Source organism: Cervus canadensis, chromosome 20 (assembly GCF_019320065.1).
Source record: "Cervus canadensis isolate Bull #8, Minnesota chromosome 20, ASM1932006v1, whole genome shotgun sequence".
NCBI classification, from domain to species: Eukaryota; Metazoa; Chordata; class Mammalia; order Artiodactyla; family Cervidae; genus Cervus; species Cervus canadensis.
In genome coordinates, this window is record NC_057405.1 from 45,247,192 (window position 1) to 45,265,379 (window position 18,188).

Consider the following 18,188-nt stretch of genomic DNA (forward strand, 5'->3'; position numbering starts at 1 on the left):
GTGTGTATTGCACGATTTTTGAAAAGTTCAATCCAAAAGTTAAAAACCGGTGCAAGGTGGCTGGTACTCCTGGCATTAGAGTTGCCAGATTTAACAAACACAAATTATAGGACACGAATAACTTTTTAGTATAAATCTGTCCCATTGCACAGAACATACTTAAACTAAAAAATTACTTGTTTATCTGAAATTCAGACTTAACGGGGTATCCTTTATTTTATCTGGCAGTCCTACCTGGTGTACCTGACAAATTCCCAAACCCCTCAGAAAGACATTATCACAGAGTTTTCAGCAGGAGGAAAAAGCCCTGCTGAGGATGACCCGCAGACAGAAGTCTGGAACCACACAGACACGAAGCATCACAAACAAGAGTCGGTAGAAATGAAGAGCTTCCGGAAGTTCTTCGGTCACTGAGGAGATCCTTCTTGAAAACTGTCCTGAGTGCTGGGAATATATGTGGGGAACAAGAGGCAAAAGTCATTTCCTTCCTGGGATGTGATCTAGTGGGAGAGTCAGATAATAAGCAAGAAAATAAACCTGTGCTGGATTAGACAGTGACACACATCAAGGAGAAAAGTGAAGCAGGAACGGAGATAGAAAACGTGTTAGCGGAGCCATGTGCAATTTTCTGACAGGGAGAGGGAGATGTTAAGGGGCTTTTGCTGGAGTACAAGACTCGATGGGGCTGAGAGAACAAACTGCAGCGGTCCAGGGGAAGAGGTTTCCAGGAAGAGAAGAGCAAGTGCAGAATATGTCCCTGGCATGGGTAGGTGACAGCCAGGGGCTCCGTGTGGCTGGCGTGGGGTGAGCAAGGTGGGGGATGAAGTCAGACAGGTGACAGCCCGGTGGGGGGTGTCCTGTCCAACGCAGTAGTCACATCTGGCTGTCTACATTTAAATAAGTGAAAAGTCAACAAGATTAAAACAATTTTTCTTCAGTCACTCCAGCCACATGTGACTGGTGGTTACCCTACGGAGCAACTCACAGAATATTTCCGTTCTTGCAAAAGTTTTACTGGGCAGTGTTGATGGAGGCTTACAAATCATTACACAGACTTTGTGGCTCTTATTCTCAATGAGATGAAGATGACAGAAAAAAAGAATGTAAAATGAGTAGGTTTCACATGATTAATAAAAGAAGGAATCAAAGCCATAGAAAATACCAAGACAGTGTAGAAAAGGGAAGACTTGAAAAAGAATCAGTAGACCCTCCAGAAATTTTTTTTGACATTAAAACCTCAATGATTAAATAGCAGATAGCAAAACTGGAAATTAGTAGACTGGAGTATAATATGTTATCTTATACAGTGCTTCATGTGGGTCAGACAGTGCTCTGAAAGCTTCATTTAATACAATAGCTATAGGTAGGGGGAGAGTATATTTTTACCCCAGGTAACAAGCAAGGAAACAGGCGCAGAGAAGTTCTGGTTCCTTGCCCACGATGCATTCAACCACTATGCTATATTGTCTTTCAGGAATTTACTTGGAATGCAGCAAGAACAATAAAGAGAAAATAAGAGGGAAAAAGACACATGATGGAATGAGAAGGCCCAGTGAGCATCCACACGAATCCCAAGAGTGAATAAAGAAAACAGCAGAGGCAAGTAGTATTGGAAAAGGGAGGCTGAGACTTTTTCATAGTTCATAAAGATGAATCCTAAGATTCTGGAAGCACAAGTCCCAAGTAAATACAAATGAATTTATAGCAACCCCAAGTGGTAATAGGGCCGGGTGGCTCAGAGGTTAAAGCGTCTGCCTGCAACACAGGAGACCCGGGTTCGATCCCTGGGTCGGGAAGATCCCCTGGAGAAGGAAATGGCAACCCACTCCAGTACTCTTGCCTGGAGAATCCCATGGACAGAGGAGCCTGGTGGGCTATAGTCCATGGGGTCACAAAGAGTCAGACATGACTGAGTGACTTCACTTACTCAGTCCAAGTGGTAAAATTGCAGAATACCAAAAGCAGAGTGGAAATCCTTAAAACCTCTAGGGGAATTTATTCCCAGAACAGGGAGAGGCTGGGTGACAGACCCATAGTTGGAGGTGAAAGATCGGTGGCGGGCCATGAACACAGCAGTGTGGCTTTGAGAAGGGCACTTCTAGGTGACTGGATGGGCTGGGTATGGGGCAGAGACCGCTGGGAGGACTTATTCAGCCCTGGCTCCTCATTAGTGGGACTCAGCCTCTCCCAGGTCCTGGTAAGTGCCCAAGCTTGTGCTTTCTCTCAAGGAAGTACAGGGTGAGCATGGCTCTCAGAACCTTAATAAATAGCTGGTGCATAAACAGATGCAAGAAGCATTTTGAGAATAATGAGGCCAAGCTGGTGGCTACACTTGGATTGCTAAACTGATGTATTTATGAAAGGCCTTGTGGTGATGTTTCTGTGAAAGGTTATTCATGGTGATAAATATGATTTCAGTTTCTGCTAAGAACCTAAAGCAGTGCAAAATAAACAAGAGAAATCTCTAGCATCCTTTCTAGATGTTTTCTAGGCTGATTATAAATATGAGTTAGTGCACATGTAAATCATAGTAATAGAAGCCAGAGTAGCGTCAGCAACCTCTGTGGATGGCATAGTCTTGTCTGTCTGAGCAGAGATCTTTCTGCCACAATTGTAAGAAGTGACAGACTGCAATCTTTGCCTTCCAGTAGGATTTGATAACATAGAAAAAAACAGACAGTTGCCTTATCACAGGTGCTAATGTTGCAAAACGGAAAAGAAAAAGCCTAGTATTTTCCTGCTCTTATCCTGTAGCTTAGGCTTGGCTGTGTTGGGTGTATCAGACAGACTTTTCCACTCACCATCCTGGGCTACACAGTGAGGCCATCCTGAGGAAGTGGTGTTCCAAAACAAAGTCCTGTCCTCGCTCTTTCTGTCATGATTGGATCATGTATACGGGAAAGAAATGGGATAGATGGACACTGCTCCACTGTAGAGAAGTCTGGTTTTTTGGACTAGTATTTTAATGTTAAAAATACATACAGCCCAAATGTCACAGTTCTTATCTCTAAGCCTTGGAGGAAGGCACACTCACATCGTTTTTATGCATGAGGAAACTGAGGCTCAGGGTTAGGTAATGACAAATTGGATATACAGGTGGATCATGGGCAGACCATAAATAAAACCAGAACTCTGGCTGGCAGCCTACAGCAATAAGCATAGGAAACCAACTCATTATCCATAGTAGCAGGTAGAGAGGCCAGCCTGCTCTAAGTCAGGCTTGTAGGAAGTTGGACCACTACTTCTGGAAGCAATGCAGGAAGCCAAATTAAAATGCCTGAAACAACTGACCCCAGATCACTAGGACTTTATTAACAACTGACAGCTTCCCTAATTTCTGCCCCTATTTCCAGCTTAGGACCAACCAGCGGAAGCCACGAATGCTCTTCCCATTGTACCACGTGCCCTTTTATGGGAGCTGAGCCTCCCGTGCCTTCAGTAGGCAAGCAGGACACCTATGAGAGACGGGTATGTAATTGGTTTGGCATAGTTTATTACAATTAGTCTGCATAGAAAACCATGTAAACTCACAAGGTAAATGGTTTGTCCTCCACAGTAACCACAGATAATCTGCTGTGACCTCCAGCACCTCAGTATCACAGAAAGTGTCGTACAACTAGCATTACACATTTTTAGGGAAAGAATTTTTTGGTCCACATTTTCTATTAAAACAAAAACACACACTTTCCTCTTTGACAAAAGAGGTTAAATTCGCACACCGCCCCCCACCCTCCCGCCCACAGTGAACTTACAAAGCAAACTCAGATAAAACCACTGGACAATGAGGTACAGCTGAAGTCAGGGCCAATTTGGAATTATAGACACCTACTTGAGAGAAAATTTTTTTCTTACAAAATTAGCTGTTTCCAGCCATCTCAGTAGAAAAAGCTCTATGTAGATTTGGCTTCAGTCACTTTTAATAACACACTTCAAATAACTTTTTTGTGTTTCAAATAGTACAATGTGCTGTTTCCGATGAAAGTCATGAAAAGTGTGGGCGTCTGACCTCAGCAGTATTTTTCATCTGAGGTACAAAGGCATCTGACAGTAATTTAGAGCGTAATTGCTGTGCCCCCTTCACTCTGTTGAGAGAGCAGTTTTGGTTGCTCTAAGTCTCAGCAGTTGGCTTTGCAGACAGTTTGAAAAGGCAGATTTGCATGTGAAAGTGAGTTATCTGCCAGGTCTGAGGTGAGCAGGAAGCAAAGTGTCAGGAAGGCCAGCTGCTCAGAGGGCCAGGTTCCGCAGGCTGAGGGAAGTGAGGTCCCCAGCAGGCCAGAGACCTGGTCCTTGCACACCTTGACAGGCCACTGCACATCCCCACCTGAAGTGGGGTCTCAGGAATGGGCAGCTGCTGAGGTGCCAGTATTTTGTTTGTTCTTGTTAATCTGCAGTGGTAATTGCAAACAACCACCCCGGTGTGCTTGCAGGCTTCAAGTAATTTCATTCCTTCCAGGAGAAGAATGTTAACAATGCTTTTAGTTTTCCATATCAAAGGAAAGGAAATGAGCCATAATAACAACAAGATTAAGTTTAAACAGACCTGCTGCTAACACAGTATCAGATAAAATATATTTAAAAAGTGAGCATACTATTATATGTTTTTGCAACAGCTGCATTCTCCCACTTAACCTCCCTGCAGAACGAAAATCTGCTAAAGCAAACTTAAGTTACTTTAATTCTTGTTAAATACAACTCTGTACAGATTGCACATTTTACACCGAAGCAGCTCAGTATCACAGTTAGAGAAATGAAAACGCCATCTGAAAAATGTTCATTTTTCTAGCCCACAAAACCCAACAGACGCTGGCCCTCAGGGTCAGAACAAAACCAGCTGCACAATTCTGTAAACAGTGTGGACGGGGGGCTCTCTCCGACTCCCCCGCAGGATCCTGGTCCACTGCGCACACACGCACGCGCACACACCACACTCGCACGCACACTCTCCCAAGCGCATCGGCTTCCAGGGCGGCGCGCGGCCCGGCGCTCAGTACCGCAGCAGCAGTGTCGTTCACAGTGTGGGTGTTCACAGAAGAGCGGTCATGGCCGTCGGGTTGAGGGGTCTGAGGCAGTCTCTGGGGGCCAAGTAGGCAGCGCTGCTCGCGGGGCTGACCTGGGGCTTCTGAGAGTCGGGAGGGGCGCGCCCCGCGGCTGAGCCCTTGGGCTGGTCGTAGCCCGGCTCCGCGGGCGCGGGGCTCGGCGGCCGCTGGTAGCCGGCGGCTGGGGAGAAGGCACCGGAGGAGAGGGAGTGCTTGTGCGCCGGCCGGGGCCCCGGCACGCGGTAGCCGCTCCGCGCCGAGAAGGTGTGCGCGCGGGCCAGGTGCCGCTCCACGATGGGCGTGGCGTACTCGGGCTCGGCGTGGGTCAAGGGCAGTGCGTACTCGTGGCGGCCGGCCGGCAGGGGGCAGTCGTAGTGGCCGCCGGCCTCGGTACCCGGCCCCGCCGCGTCCGCCTCGGTGTCCATCGGCCGGAAGGTGGAGCCCTTCCTGGTGACCGTCCCGGTGCCAATCATGAGAGGCTGCTGGTAATCTGAAACCCAAAGAGCAGACTCTTGGTACCGGCTGTCTGCAGAGGGGGTGCTCAGCCCGGTGCCTGACGTGTACCAGGCGGAAGAGAAAGGCAGGGATGTAAACAGCACAGATACCCCGCCTCGAGAGGTGGAGATTACCTCTAACCACACCTAGAGGTACGAGGGAACATCATGGAGCTCTTAAACTGGCTCTTGAAAGGCCAGATTTTGGAGTTGAAGATAATACTGTCAGGAAAGGGGAAAGTGAGTGAACAACCTGTTAAACAACCATGAACAGGGTGGTGTGACCAGAGTAGGGGAGATGTGGAGAAATTTAATAGAAAGCCAAGACCAGAGTAATAGGTTGGGAGTTAATGACAACGGTAATGGTGATCATGGGCTTCCCAGGTGGCGCTGGTGGTAAAGAACCTGCCTGCCAATGCAGGAGACCTAAGAGACGCGGGTTCGATCCCTGGGTCAGGAAGATCCCCTGGAGAAGGGAGTAGCTACACACTCCAGTATTGCCTGGAGAATCCCATGGACAGAGGAGCCTGGCTACAGTCTGTGAGGTGAGAAGGAGCACACAACTGGGCGACCAAACAGCAATAGTGATAATCATAAAACTCACGTTTACGGAGTCCTTTCTTGGCGCCAGGCACTATTCTATAACATTAAGATATCAACTAGCTAAATCCTCTGGAAAAACGTGTTATGAGGTAATTTCCTCATAGTACTTTTACAAATGGAAAACTGAAGCAGAGAGAAATTTAAATAATTTTTCCAGGATCACATGGGTAGCAACCAGTGGGGCCAAAATGCAAACACATGTCCCAAGTGCGAGTTGTTACCTATACCCTAGATCATGGAGGGCAGTGAGTGCCCTGCCAGGAAGTTTGGTTTAATTGTGTAGAAACCTAAGTGACTGGCAGAGAGGTAACCCTGGAAGGAGACAGAAGAGGGAAAGATAAAACTAAAAAGCAGAGAAATGAAACAAAAATGTCATAAATTAGGGGACTAGCAGCAGCTTTGGAAAGACCACACTTTGGGGACAGGTTTCAGAAGAATAGGGCTTCCCTTATAGCTCAGTTGGTAAAGAATCTGCCTGCAATGCAGCAAAGCTGGGTTCAATTCCTGGGTCAGGAAGATCCTCTGGAGAAGGAAATGAAAGCCTGCTCCTATATCCTCGCCTGAAGAATCCCATGGACAGAGGAGCCTGGCAGGCTACAGTCCATAGGGTCACAAGAGTCAGACATGACTTAGCGACTAAACCACCACCATCAGAAGAACTGGTCACCAACAGTGTAAGTAAGGTAAGAGGAAAGAGGATGCTTCCCAGCTGTTAAGCCCTGAAAAATGGGGTGCACAGATGGAAGCCACCTAGAAAAGTAGTTCCTGGAGCATATGGGTTAGAAAATGACTGTTGTGGGACTTCCCTGGTGGTCCAGAGGTTAAGACTCTGCATTTCCAATGCAGGGGTTCAATCCCTGGTAAGAGATAAGATCCAACATGCCACAGGGCATGGCCAAAAACTTTTAAAAAAATTAAAACAATTTTTTCAATTTCTTTTTAAAACTTCATTTATATTTATACTGTACTTTACAAAACTATTGGTCCTTGATGGACTAGACATTTTGAAAAACCAAACAATAGATCCTTCTTCATAAATCCAGTGACTCCACAATGGCTTGTCAAAACCCTAAGGCCATTCTAACAGACTGCTTCATCTCCTTCTTCCTCTTTCTTCAGGGCAGGAGCTATGCTGAATTCATCTTTCTAGTCCCTCTTTCCTAGTGCCTTAATCAAAACCTTAGTAACAAAAACAGATTAAGTAAGGGCTTCCAGATTTCAGTGGTACTTCAGGACCATCGCTCTGGGTGTCATTAGAGGCCCTGCAGGTGTAAGAGTCTAGGCTAAATGGGGCTTTGGGAAAATAGTTCAGTGTTAGTTTGTGACTCTACAGAGCACAGAGAGAAAATGTCACACATTAGTGATTTACTAGATCCTGTTACAGAAGATTTTAGTCGCACTTCTCTTCCTGGCCTCCCCTCCCCCATAAGCAGCACCTCATAGCACGGTCACAGACTTGGTACCTACCTGCTAGGTCACTGGTGATGAGATCCAACTTTTGTGTCATCTCCTTTTCATTATCGTAGCTGATGGTAAACTCGGCTGACTGATGCCTGGCAAAGGGATACTTGATCTGCTTCCAACAGTCTGGAATAAAGATAACACGAAACAACTATCTCGGGAGTATAACACAGCTACTCCACAACAGGTTTCTCCTGAGGTCAGCCGTCAGGCTGCCTTTGGCCAGCTGCCTGTGACACATGCACAGCCACACTCTCCAGGTGTGTGGTGGGAACAGCCTGCTGAGGTCGTTACAACAGCCGCACACACCACCCAAACCACGCTTCCCGCTGTGCCTGTAAGGCGCACTTGTGTACCCAGCAGCCCCCAGATTATCCCGTTTAGACCACCTAGGCATGAACTTCCCTAATATGAGCTGACAGGGTATTTGTGACCTTGAAGAGTCCACACAGCGGGCGGCTCAGAGCCTCTGAGGGTGGCACCCTACGGTGGCCTTGAGATTCTCAGGGGTCCTGCCTGCTGGCCCCTCTCTGGACCACAGCTGACTCACTGCAGGGCATCCCGAGTCCTAAGGAGTCTCTGAAACCTGCCAGTCCTTCCCCTGATTTCCCGGAATGAGAAACACAAGGCTCAAGGGGTGCTATCTTCTTGGTGACAGGCAGTGTGGTGACCCAAACTCCAGTTGCCAAAAAAATAATTTTGACAAATGATGGGATGATGTTGAACAAAGGTAAAAGTAAACTGGCTATGAAGATTCTGAATTAAGAGATAGGATACAATATATTCTTTCCTGTTAGATTTGCTAACTTAAAGCTATTAAATCTTATTTCTTTAACCATATAAGTGTGGGTTTTCATGTCCTCCAAGACAGAATAAAACTGTAATAGTTTTTTCAACCAACCTGTTTTCTGAGCCTTAGATGACCCATAAGGATTTCCTTTCTTCTTCTTCCTATTAAAACAAAAAAATCCCACTGAAAAGACTTCTAAATGATAAGTACTGCTCATGAAATAATACTTGATACTTTCTCCCTCTCTCCAACTTGTTTTAAAAATATAAGTTAACATTTTATCTTCGAAGAAGTGATGCTGCTTTCTACACATGAACATATGAAGAGCAGTAAACTTTTGTGATTGTTGACATAAGTAGAATTAAAATGTTTTTAAATGTGAAGTCACATACTTTCTAAGGACTGCAAAGATTCCCACTCCAGCAGCCAGCAGGAAGAAGAGCACCAGTGGAATAACAATAGCTGTGATGTTTAATCCTGAAAAGGGGAAAAGCCACCACATTACAACAGAAATGAAGAGGGACCAAATTCCATGATCTAAAACTGAACACTGATTTGAAAAGTCCTCACTGGTTTAACATGTGGGGAAAAAGAACACACGCTAGACATGTAATGATACTGGAAAGCAAAAAGAGAGGACTCAGAATCCCAGCTAAAGTTTAGGAAAATAAAATTGATCTTTTTTTTTCCCCCCAAAGGCACTTTCCAATGTTCCTTGGGATTAACATTTACTCTGAGTTTGTTGCCTGGATCATATTAGATTAAAAATCAAAATGGTTGGGGAGGTTTATAGCTGGCCTTATTCAGGCAGGTAGATGATGTAAGCACCGTGCAGAACTCTCAGTGTGGCTCAGGTAAGCATTTCCCCGACAGGGGGGCAGGTTTGGACCTGTAGGGAACAGAAGCCCGGGGAACCAGACCCTTGGAACTGTGGACTGAAAGGACATGCAGGCCAACATCAGACCATGTCTTCCCACAATTGTCTGTTTTAAGGAAGAAGGTCGCTTTAACAGCCACGGAAGACCCCAGGCTTGTAGAAACTATGAAAACTAAAAGAGAAATGTTTTTCTTAACCCTTCTTTTTCTTTGTCCCCTGGGAAGAAAATAAAGGGATGATCAGGAGTGGAAATGTGTAGTTCATGAAACGGAGGACAAGGAAGTTAGAAGGGAACAATATTTATGTAAATAACAGTGGTATTATTTATAGGAGTGGGAATTTGGGGAAAATCTAACAGTTCAAACATCCAGTAACAGGGGAATGGTTAACTAGATGGTATGTCCATATGAAGAAATACTATAAAGATATCAGTAACTGTGTTTTTCAACTATTTAATTGCACTGGGAAATGCTCATAATACAATGTCAGATGAAAAATACATGCTACAGAACAAAATATGTGGTATGCTGCCATTTTGTTTTGAAGTTACAAAAATAAATATAATTGGATACACAGTGGAATATGGTGACCATGGATTCTGATTTATGGATGATTTTTATTTTCTTATATATATATATATATATATATATCTCAAATCTTCCACACATAAAATTAATATGCAAATGATTTTACATTCTGAAAAAAATTATTTTTAATGTTTATTATTAGTTGTCAGTGTGTCTCAGAGAACTTTCTCTAATATACTTTTTTATGGTTGTTAGAGTATTCCATGGTGTGTATGTGCTATTGGTTTTTTTTTTTTTTTTCCTACAGAAGATTTACGTAGTGTTTGAAGGGCACATGCTTTTGTTTCTACTGTTTCTACTCAAAACATCCCAATGAAAAGTGTGGATACATACTATCTTATGCATATGCAGATACTTCTGAACCATCTGCTTCTAGACACTTATATGACAGAGGAAAAAAGAATGTTGTTGAAGCTACTGTACTATGGGCTGGAATACCAGCTATGTTCCTTAAGAAACCACAGAACAATCCCTGCCATACCTTTGGGCATCTCTTCAGCGGGGATGGGTTTTGAGATTGTCTCATCTTCTCCTTTCGTTGAACCAACAGTATCCACACTTGTTTTGTGCCACACCAGTGAGTCATTATCTGAGTGAGAAGAGATGTTGCAGAAACCACACTGGTAACAGCAGTTTGTGAAAGGAGGGGACCTGAATTCAGTAACTCCTTCACTCACCCTGAGTCCTGCTTGGTGCAATCTGGCAGCCAAGGAGCTCCACTTTCAAAGCTATCCTCTGGTGCCACGTCTGGGGGATGACGCGCACATATCTGGCCACAATGGGAGGGATGAAATTGTTCCGCACAGGGTCCCGAAAATTAGAGTTGCCCTGAAACACCTGTAGGAACAAAGTAACTTTTACCTGAAGATTCTGTTAGTTTCTAGGTCTTGATCAACCCACTCACACCTGGTGATATGAAATCAAAGCCAGGATTCTATGTCCGTTGCATTTGTATAGACATGCCTGATATTGAAGATGCAAGGCTTTGCACATAAAGGCTAAGTAACTGGACGTGGTGCTTTGCATCTGTTTTCTGGAAACACACTAATGAAAATATCCGGAGGCCTGCTCTCCGACTCAGTTCCTCCCTCCAGAGTGTCTCTTACCTTTTCTTCATTATTCACAATTCCTTTATAGGTCTTCCACTTGGAGTTGTTGTTTCTGAAACTCATTATAAAACTCTTTACATAGAAGTTGAAATTTGACTGTGTGGATCCTGTGGTCCTAATTCCTTGTAAGAAAATAATACTTATGGGTTAGTTTTAAAAATATGTTATATATAAATTGCATTATTATTTTCAGGTTTCTTTTCCTTTCCTCCCCTCCCCCATCTGAAATTTCAAATCATTTTTCAGGCCTGCTTTTCTCATCTGCATTTAGAAACGTGATGACAGATGAGTTTTCACACTGACAATATGCCCTAAAAAGGTTTCCGCGAAGAGATACCTATCTCTTATCCACACATCCATCTGTATACCCTCCACACAGGTTCTTCTCACAGAGACAAGGTGAAGATTTGTTACTTTTAAACAAGACATGGTACTTTGAGATGGAGACACCCATGCAAATTCAAAACAATTTCAATGGCAAGTCATCTTGTTTCATGAAATTGCACTTGTGTCCATACCTGTTATTTTCTTTTTCTCTCCCAAATCTATCCTTAGCCACTCTCGCTGTTTGTGGTTCTTGCTCCTGTCCCCTGAAGCCCACGACGGGCCTTGGTCCTGAAGGCGAGCTTGGCCAGGAGACCAGCGGACCTGATCTCCAGTCTCATTGATCCACTCCCAAGAAGAAGAAGCTCTGATTTGCCTGTCAGGTTCCAAACTCAAGGATCTGCTGCAGCCTAGGATAAAGGGCAGGAAAAGATTTCAGATATGGACACAAAATGAAAACAAAAAAGCAAAAAAAACCAAACACCCCATTTCACCTAGAATGATTCAGTTGATTTACTTCCATTCTGATACTGAATCAACTGTTTAATTACTAGTTTTTAATGATCCAGAGTTCCATTTGACTTGTTGGTACTGTGGCGTCTTGAAATTGTTGCTGTTTTTTTTTAACAGAATTTATATCCCCTAAAAGTGATATCTCTTTGTCCCCACTGTAGATTTTCCTTTCTATCCTTCTAAATTCACCCTAATTTCAGTGATGTGCAAGGTGTCTTAAAAGCTTAATGCTGAGGTTCTTCTCGGTTGATTAGAAGGGGGACTTCATGCTCTGTACCCTTGAAAAGCAGGTACACCAGGTGCTCAAAGATCAGTTCATCATACCCAACGTCACCCCTGGGCGCTTAACTATAGCAATGTCCAAGATAATGCAAAGGTAGCAGATAAAGGCCAGTCCTCTTCCTGGGCAGAGAAGTTTACAGTGTTCTCCCCAAATATTTTGTATGAGGGAGACTATTTCCTCAGAATAAATTTCATGATGGAGGGGCCAAAAAAGCCTTTATACTATATATTCCTTTTCAATAACTTGATCACAAATACAAATTATACTTACTCAAAAGCTTTTCCTGTTAAAAATTGACAAAGGAATTTATCTTAAATGTCATTTAAAATTTTCATTCCTTTTGGCAAAAGTTTGAGAGATTATAAAGAAAAATATTTTCTTCCTAGTGCTAACTGGGTTTATTCGCGGATGTATTTTTAAGTCACAGCATATTGGTGCTACATAGCCTGAGGGGAAAGAAAAATAATCCTTTAAAACTATTTCATCTGAGGGGTATGGAAGAATAGACTACCCCTGAAGATTTTTAAATTATCAAATCCTTAAGGAAAGCATGATCCTTACCATTGGAGGTAAACAGAAATCGCTTGTCTGACAGGGAACCGCTGAAATAATAAACACAAAGATGAGGAGGTGAGTTGCTTCACTGGATCTTAATGACTGGTACAGCGCTACCGCATGGGGCTCAGAGCCTTCCCCCACCTCACGTGGTCCTCAGAGCACCTGGCAAGGCCACTCTTGCCTCGGTCACTGGTATTTCACAGACCAAGAAACTCAGGCCCTTTGAAGGTAAGCAACTTCCCTGAACTCACCCAGGTGACAAGTGGCCAGGACTCTGGAGGCACTGCTTGTGAATCAAAATTCTGTGCTCTTCCATCACGCCACGCTGTACTGGGACGGAATGTACACATATACGGTCTCCAGAACACCCTGAAACCCCAGTTAATGAGTCTGTGGTGACGGAGGCAGAAAGGATGCCTGCCCTAAACATGCTCTTTGCTTCGGCAGGCACCCCACAGCGCCCCACTCACGATCAACCGTCAAGGACCACTGAGGCATGAAGACGCCCGCTCACTTTGCGGATGGGCATGTTATGCTGCCTTCACTACAGGCTTCACTCCTGCCCTGAGTGGCCCTGTGTCAGCCTGAGGGCCTCCTCGGCCTGGTCTGTCTCTCCAGTCACACTCCGGCCTCCTGCAGCAAAGACTCCCAGCCGTGAAGCAGTTCCGGCCTCTGGATAACAAGGTGCAGCTGGAGAAAACTCAGAGCGCCTCACTGACAGGTCCTGACCCGGGCCCCCATGGCTGCTGGACAGTCCTGCCCGGCTGGCCTGGACCCTCGGGGCCCCCCAGTGCTACAACTTGTATCACTCTCCTGGCGAACTTATCAAATCAGCCTTGCTCTGCAGTTGTCTCCTGCAGAGAAGAGGTTCCTAAGGCATCACATTTATCTTTTTGTAAACCCCTCATCAACTCAATGCTGTGACAGTACAGAGAATGAATAGAAAACTTGAAATTTTCAAGATTCATCTTATATGCATCATACTTTATGTATTGGATACTAGAGGTAAACAAAAAAGGTAGACATCACTGTCATGTTCAATTATTTTACAATCTCAGTACTGCTTACAGTTTTAAATGTTTTGACTCAATTACTATGGCAATAATGGACAAAGAGTACTGAAATGTGAAATCCACAGAGAATCCCAAAATAGTCTGGACAAGAGTATTAGCACATTCATATCAAAGGTTTTGTTTTTTGGTTTTTTCTTAAGTAACAGATTTTTCTTTCATATTCTTTGTCCACTCTCAGGAAGAGACTCTGTAAGCCTTGGTTTTCCATGGAAATTCAGGTTCTATTATGATCCGTGCCGAGCATAACGCAGGGACCAACCATTTCATACATGAGAAAATGCAGGCCCACGTGGATCACTGAACCTCCTTCAGTTCATAGTTAGTGGCTGAGTGGGGGTGAGGACCCAGTTTTCCTAACCTTTAAAGAAAGGGTCACACTGTTGCAGTTCACATTTTTGTGATTCATGTTTAAATTAACATGTATTTAGAACCTCTTCTTGATTTTTCCATTTTCTCTAACATTCCTGCACTAAGTATTAGACTTGAAGTTTGGCTGGATAAGCCCAAATAATACTGCCTCTTCCCTGATGGCTCTCACTGCCATGAATCATTAAAAGATGTATTCTGTGACTCAAAAAGAGAAGTTAAGGCAAGAAGGTTAGCTTTGGAGTTAACCCTGAGAAGATGATGATGCTGGGGAAGGCTGTGCTTCTAAGATCTCTCTGCCTGTCTTTCCTCTATTATCAGCTGGAATATATTTTTTCATTTCACCCAATTAAACTAATTAAATACAACCACCTAGGGAATTCTGTAGGTAAATAAGCTGCTGCTTTTAAAAATGAAAACCCCCTAGGGAGGATGGGATTGAGGCATTTGCACACTAGGGTGAATGAATCAGATTCCAGGAATTGCCAGCCTTCCCAGAGGGCTGTAGAAGCCATCACGAACTGTCTGATGTAAACACAAAGCCCTCCCAGCAGATGGTCTGAGCCGTCATCCTCTGTGTGAGGTCAGTGGCTCTTCCTGATTCCATTCTGGTCTCCTCAGATCAGGGAAGTGACCTGACCCGGGATGAATCCCAGAAGAACCATAGATATTTACTTTAGGGACCCCTTCTTCCTCAGCGGCAATGCTTCCTTCTGTGTGTCTTCCTGAACACCAAACAATCATGCGTGGGAACAGAAGTTCAATGACCGCATGTACAGTGCTTCCCCAACAGCAAAACAGCACCGATCAAAACAAATGCTCCCTGAAGACCTGGGAATGGAAACCAGTGGAAGGGACGGTGTGAGCACACAGTTTACTCTCTTCTGCTGGGCACAAAAAGACCACAGAGCCAGAAGGGAGAAGGGACCTTGATATAGTTCTAGACTTTCTGTCTATGCATACCAAAGCAAAAATCACTCAATTAGTTCAAATAACTATATGGAATTTGGAGCAAAACTTTGCTAATTCATTTATGATTTAGATTTCTGGACTCTTGTTTTTGTCCTAAAGTTTAATATCAAATTATATAAAGTGACTTCTAATATAAGTCCAGTTGATGTAGCAGCAGTAATTGAGGACATTATGTCTACTGTCATTCAATAGCTTAAATAACTTTTCTTCAAAAGTAAAATAAAATCCAAGTAATACAAGTTTAACTTTTTCCTATCCTTTTTTTTTTTTCTAAAAAAGAAGCATGCAAATGTATTCAAACATAGGCAAGAGACCCAAAAACAACAAACTTAAGGCCAAAGGCCGGTTCTTTGTTCCTATTTGAGAAATAGCACCCCAGCAGATCTAGGTCACAGCTGGATACCTTCCTGATAAATAGTACCGTAGTATCAGTAGAGCAAACCATAAAAAACATAAAAAGAAATAGATCTGCAAAAGTCAAAGTTGAGCAGACACTGAAAGCTTACTGTGCTGAAGCAATACGCTAAGCTATAAATACTGTAAATCAGGGAGCCTGCGTGCTCAGCCATGTCTGACTCTTTGCCACCCCGTGGACTGCAGCTCGCCAGGCTCCTCTGTCTATGGGATCCTTCTGTTCTCCTGGCAAGAATACTGGAGTGGGCCGCTGTGCCCTCCTCCAGGTGATCTTCCTGACCCAGGGATTGAACCCACGTCTCTTATGTCTCCTGCATTAGCAGGCAGGTTGTTTTCCACTAGTGCCACCTGGGAAACTCCCCATAAATCAGGGTATACATTTATAAATCAGGATATAAATTTTAATGTCCCAAAGAGTTTGAGGTAAATATGTAAGTGAAAAAAAAAGTATATACTTATGTGTGTGCATATATGTGAGCATATATAATACATGTGTACATAATATAAAATTTATGTTTATGGTACATATGTATAAGCACATACCATGTGTATATATAGTCAGCCATATCTGCAGATTCTGCATCCCCAGAGTCAACCAACCAGAGTAAAAATATTCAGGGAAAAAAATTCCAAAAAGCAAAATTTGAATTTGCTACATGCAACTCTTTACACAACATTTACAATAGTATTTACAACTATTTACATAGCATTTACATTGTATTAGTTATTATAAGTAATCTAGAGATGATTTAAAGTCCATGGCAGGATGTGCATAGTTATATGTAAATGTTACACCATTTTCTATAAGGGACTTGAGCATCCCTGGATTTGGGTATCCACGGGAGTCCTGGAGCCAATCCCTGAGGACACGAACTGTAAGGGGCTTGGGGAGCACTGTTCCCTCACTAGGTGGCCACCCATTCCAAAGCGAGTGTCCTTCTGGACCAGTCTTAGCTGCCTGTTTACACGGATGGACATCTGGATCACAAGGCTAGCCTATTTTAGTTATAACAGTTCTAGTTTTCCTCTCTGGAAGCTGAGGAAACCTGAAAGCATTAAAAACTGAGGTTGAAGTGTTTAAAGCAACTGACATACTTTTTTCATAAAAAGCTAAAGGATCAGAGGATAACACAAACAGAAGTTAACAATGTTAACAAAAGCCATCTTTTTTTTCACTTCTCAACTATTATTCATCCTTAAGAGACTGTCTCTAGGGATCCTCTAGGGGATTTCTGTGGTTCTGCCTGGGTTTATTTCAGTCCTGTGTCTTCTTCAGCATCTTTGGTAATATTGGCGATAATAAGTAATTTACATAAACAGGAGAAACTAGAGAGGAATAAGCCTTTATTCCCTCCCACTGAAGCACTTGAGAGTAGAATGTTCTGCTGCCCTGGGACTTTAGAAATGTGCCATTTTAACTAACTTATCAGCATAAACAGCTATTTTATTGCTACAAGCTAAGTCACTTCAGTTGTGTTGGACTCTTTGCGACCCTATGGACTGTAGCCCATCAGGCTCCTCTGCCCATGGGATTCTCCAGGCAAGAATCCTGGAGTGGGTTGCCATGCCCTCCTCCAGGGCATCTTCCTGACCTAGGGAGAGAACCTGCATCTCTTAAGTCGGCTGCACTGGCAGGTGGGTTCTTTACCATTAGCGCCACCTGGGAAGCCCAAATGGACACTATAAATACTACTCTAAGCACTCACACTTATTTTTCCCAGTTGACAGGCCCTTGGTATCACAAGCCAGCTGTCTTTAAAAAATTGTGAGCTGATTACATACGCCTGCAGGGTTACCTTGCATTCAGAACAAAAAGCTAAGTACTTACTCCCTTGAGAGAACACCATTGGCCAGGATTCCTTCATATCGACTTATCCCTTTGCGCAGTAACACGCTGATCTGACCACCCACTTCATCTGCAATCACTCCTGCATGGATGGCGGCTTTGCACAATAAAGAGGTCTGAAACACAGCAACGTCATCACTTATAAGTGACTCAACAATGCATTTCACATTCGGTGGGAGCTTTCCATTTTGTTGCAACTTGTGGTCAGGATGCCTACATGACCCATGATATGGCTAAATTATAATTCATTTAAATAAAAAGTGTAAGGGAATGGAAAAAAGTATTAGATAACCATCTCAGAATGACATCAGAGTCATATATTTATGCTGACTAACTTGGGAAACTTTCCACTAGGTAGGAAGGGAGGGAGGTGATCTACAGTATCCATGGCTCTCCAGTGAATAATGCCTCCCGGGGGCCATGCCCATGTGTGGTCACCTCCCACACCGAGGCTGAACTGGGCCACAGCACTTGTTCTGTTCTGCTGCAGGTAACGTGGCCCTGCCAACTGTCAGTGAGGCCTCCTGAGACTCCCACCCCAGATGACCTGTCTCACAAATGCAGCTGCAATTCTAGGCAAAGGGAGCTTAAGAACCAACCAACCCACATTGTTAACCCACAAACTGGTCAGCAAAGAAAACAGCTATCATTTTAAACCATCATTTTAAGTTCTGGGGTGACTTGTTCAGCAAGAATAGATAGCTGCTCAGTTTCTTACAAATCCTAAAAGATGATGCTGTTAAAATGCTGCACTCAATATGCCAGCAAATTTGGAAAACTTAGCACTGGCCACAGAACTGGAAAAGGTCAGTTTTCATTCCAATCCCAAAGAAGGGCAATGCCAAAGAATGTTCAAACTACCGCACAATTGCACTCATTTCA

The 18,188-nt window shown here is 43.8% G+C and overlaps 1 protein-coding gene across 3 annotated transcripts in view; it reads right to left on the reverse strand.

Annotated features, from left to right (window-relative positions):
• Nucleotides 1-3,471: 3,471 nt before the first annotated feature.
• Nucleotides 3,472-18,188, reverse strand: part of DCBLD1 (discoidin, CUB and LCCL domain containing 1) — a 91,599-nt gene continuing 76,882 nt past the window's right edge. For 2 of the 3 annotated variants that reach the window (XM_043439094.1, XM_043439093.1), the window contains 10 exons: nucleotides 17,289-17,422; nucleotides 12,639-12,679; nucleotides 11,476-11,691; nucleotides 10,955-11,079; nucleotides 10,526-10,685; nucleotides 10,330-10,437; nucleotides 8,777-8,861; nucleotides 8,496-8,545; nucleotides 7,601-7,720; nucleotides 3,472-5,526 (listed from right to left, as the gene is read on the reverse strand). In XM_043439094.1, the coding sequence (XP_043295029.1) occupies nucleotides 5,024-5,526; nucleotides 7,601-7,720; nucleotides 8,496-8,545; nucleotides 8,777-8,861; nucleotides 10,330-10,437; nucleotides 10,526-10,685; nucleotides 10,955-11,079; nucleotides 11,476-11,691; nucleotides 12,639-12,679; nucleotides 17,289-17,422 (1,542 nt within the window). In that variant the 3' untranslated portion in view covers nucleotides 3,472-5,023. Of the gene's footprint in view, nucleotides 5,527-7,600; nucleotides 7,721-8,495; nucleotides 8,546-8,776; nucleotides 8,862-10,329; nucleotides 10,438-10,525; nucleotides 10,686-10,954; nucleotides 11,080-11,475; nucleotides 11,692-12,638; nucleotides 12,680-17,288; nucleotides 17,423-18,188 lie in introns of those variants that run through there. The other variant, XM_043439095.1, reaches the window with a different exon arrangement.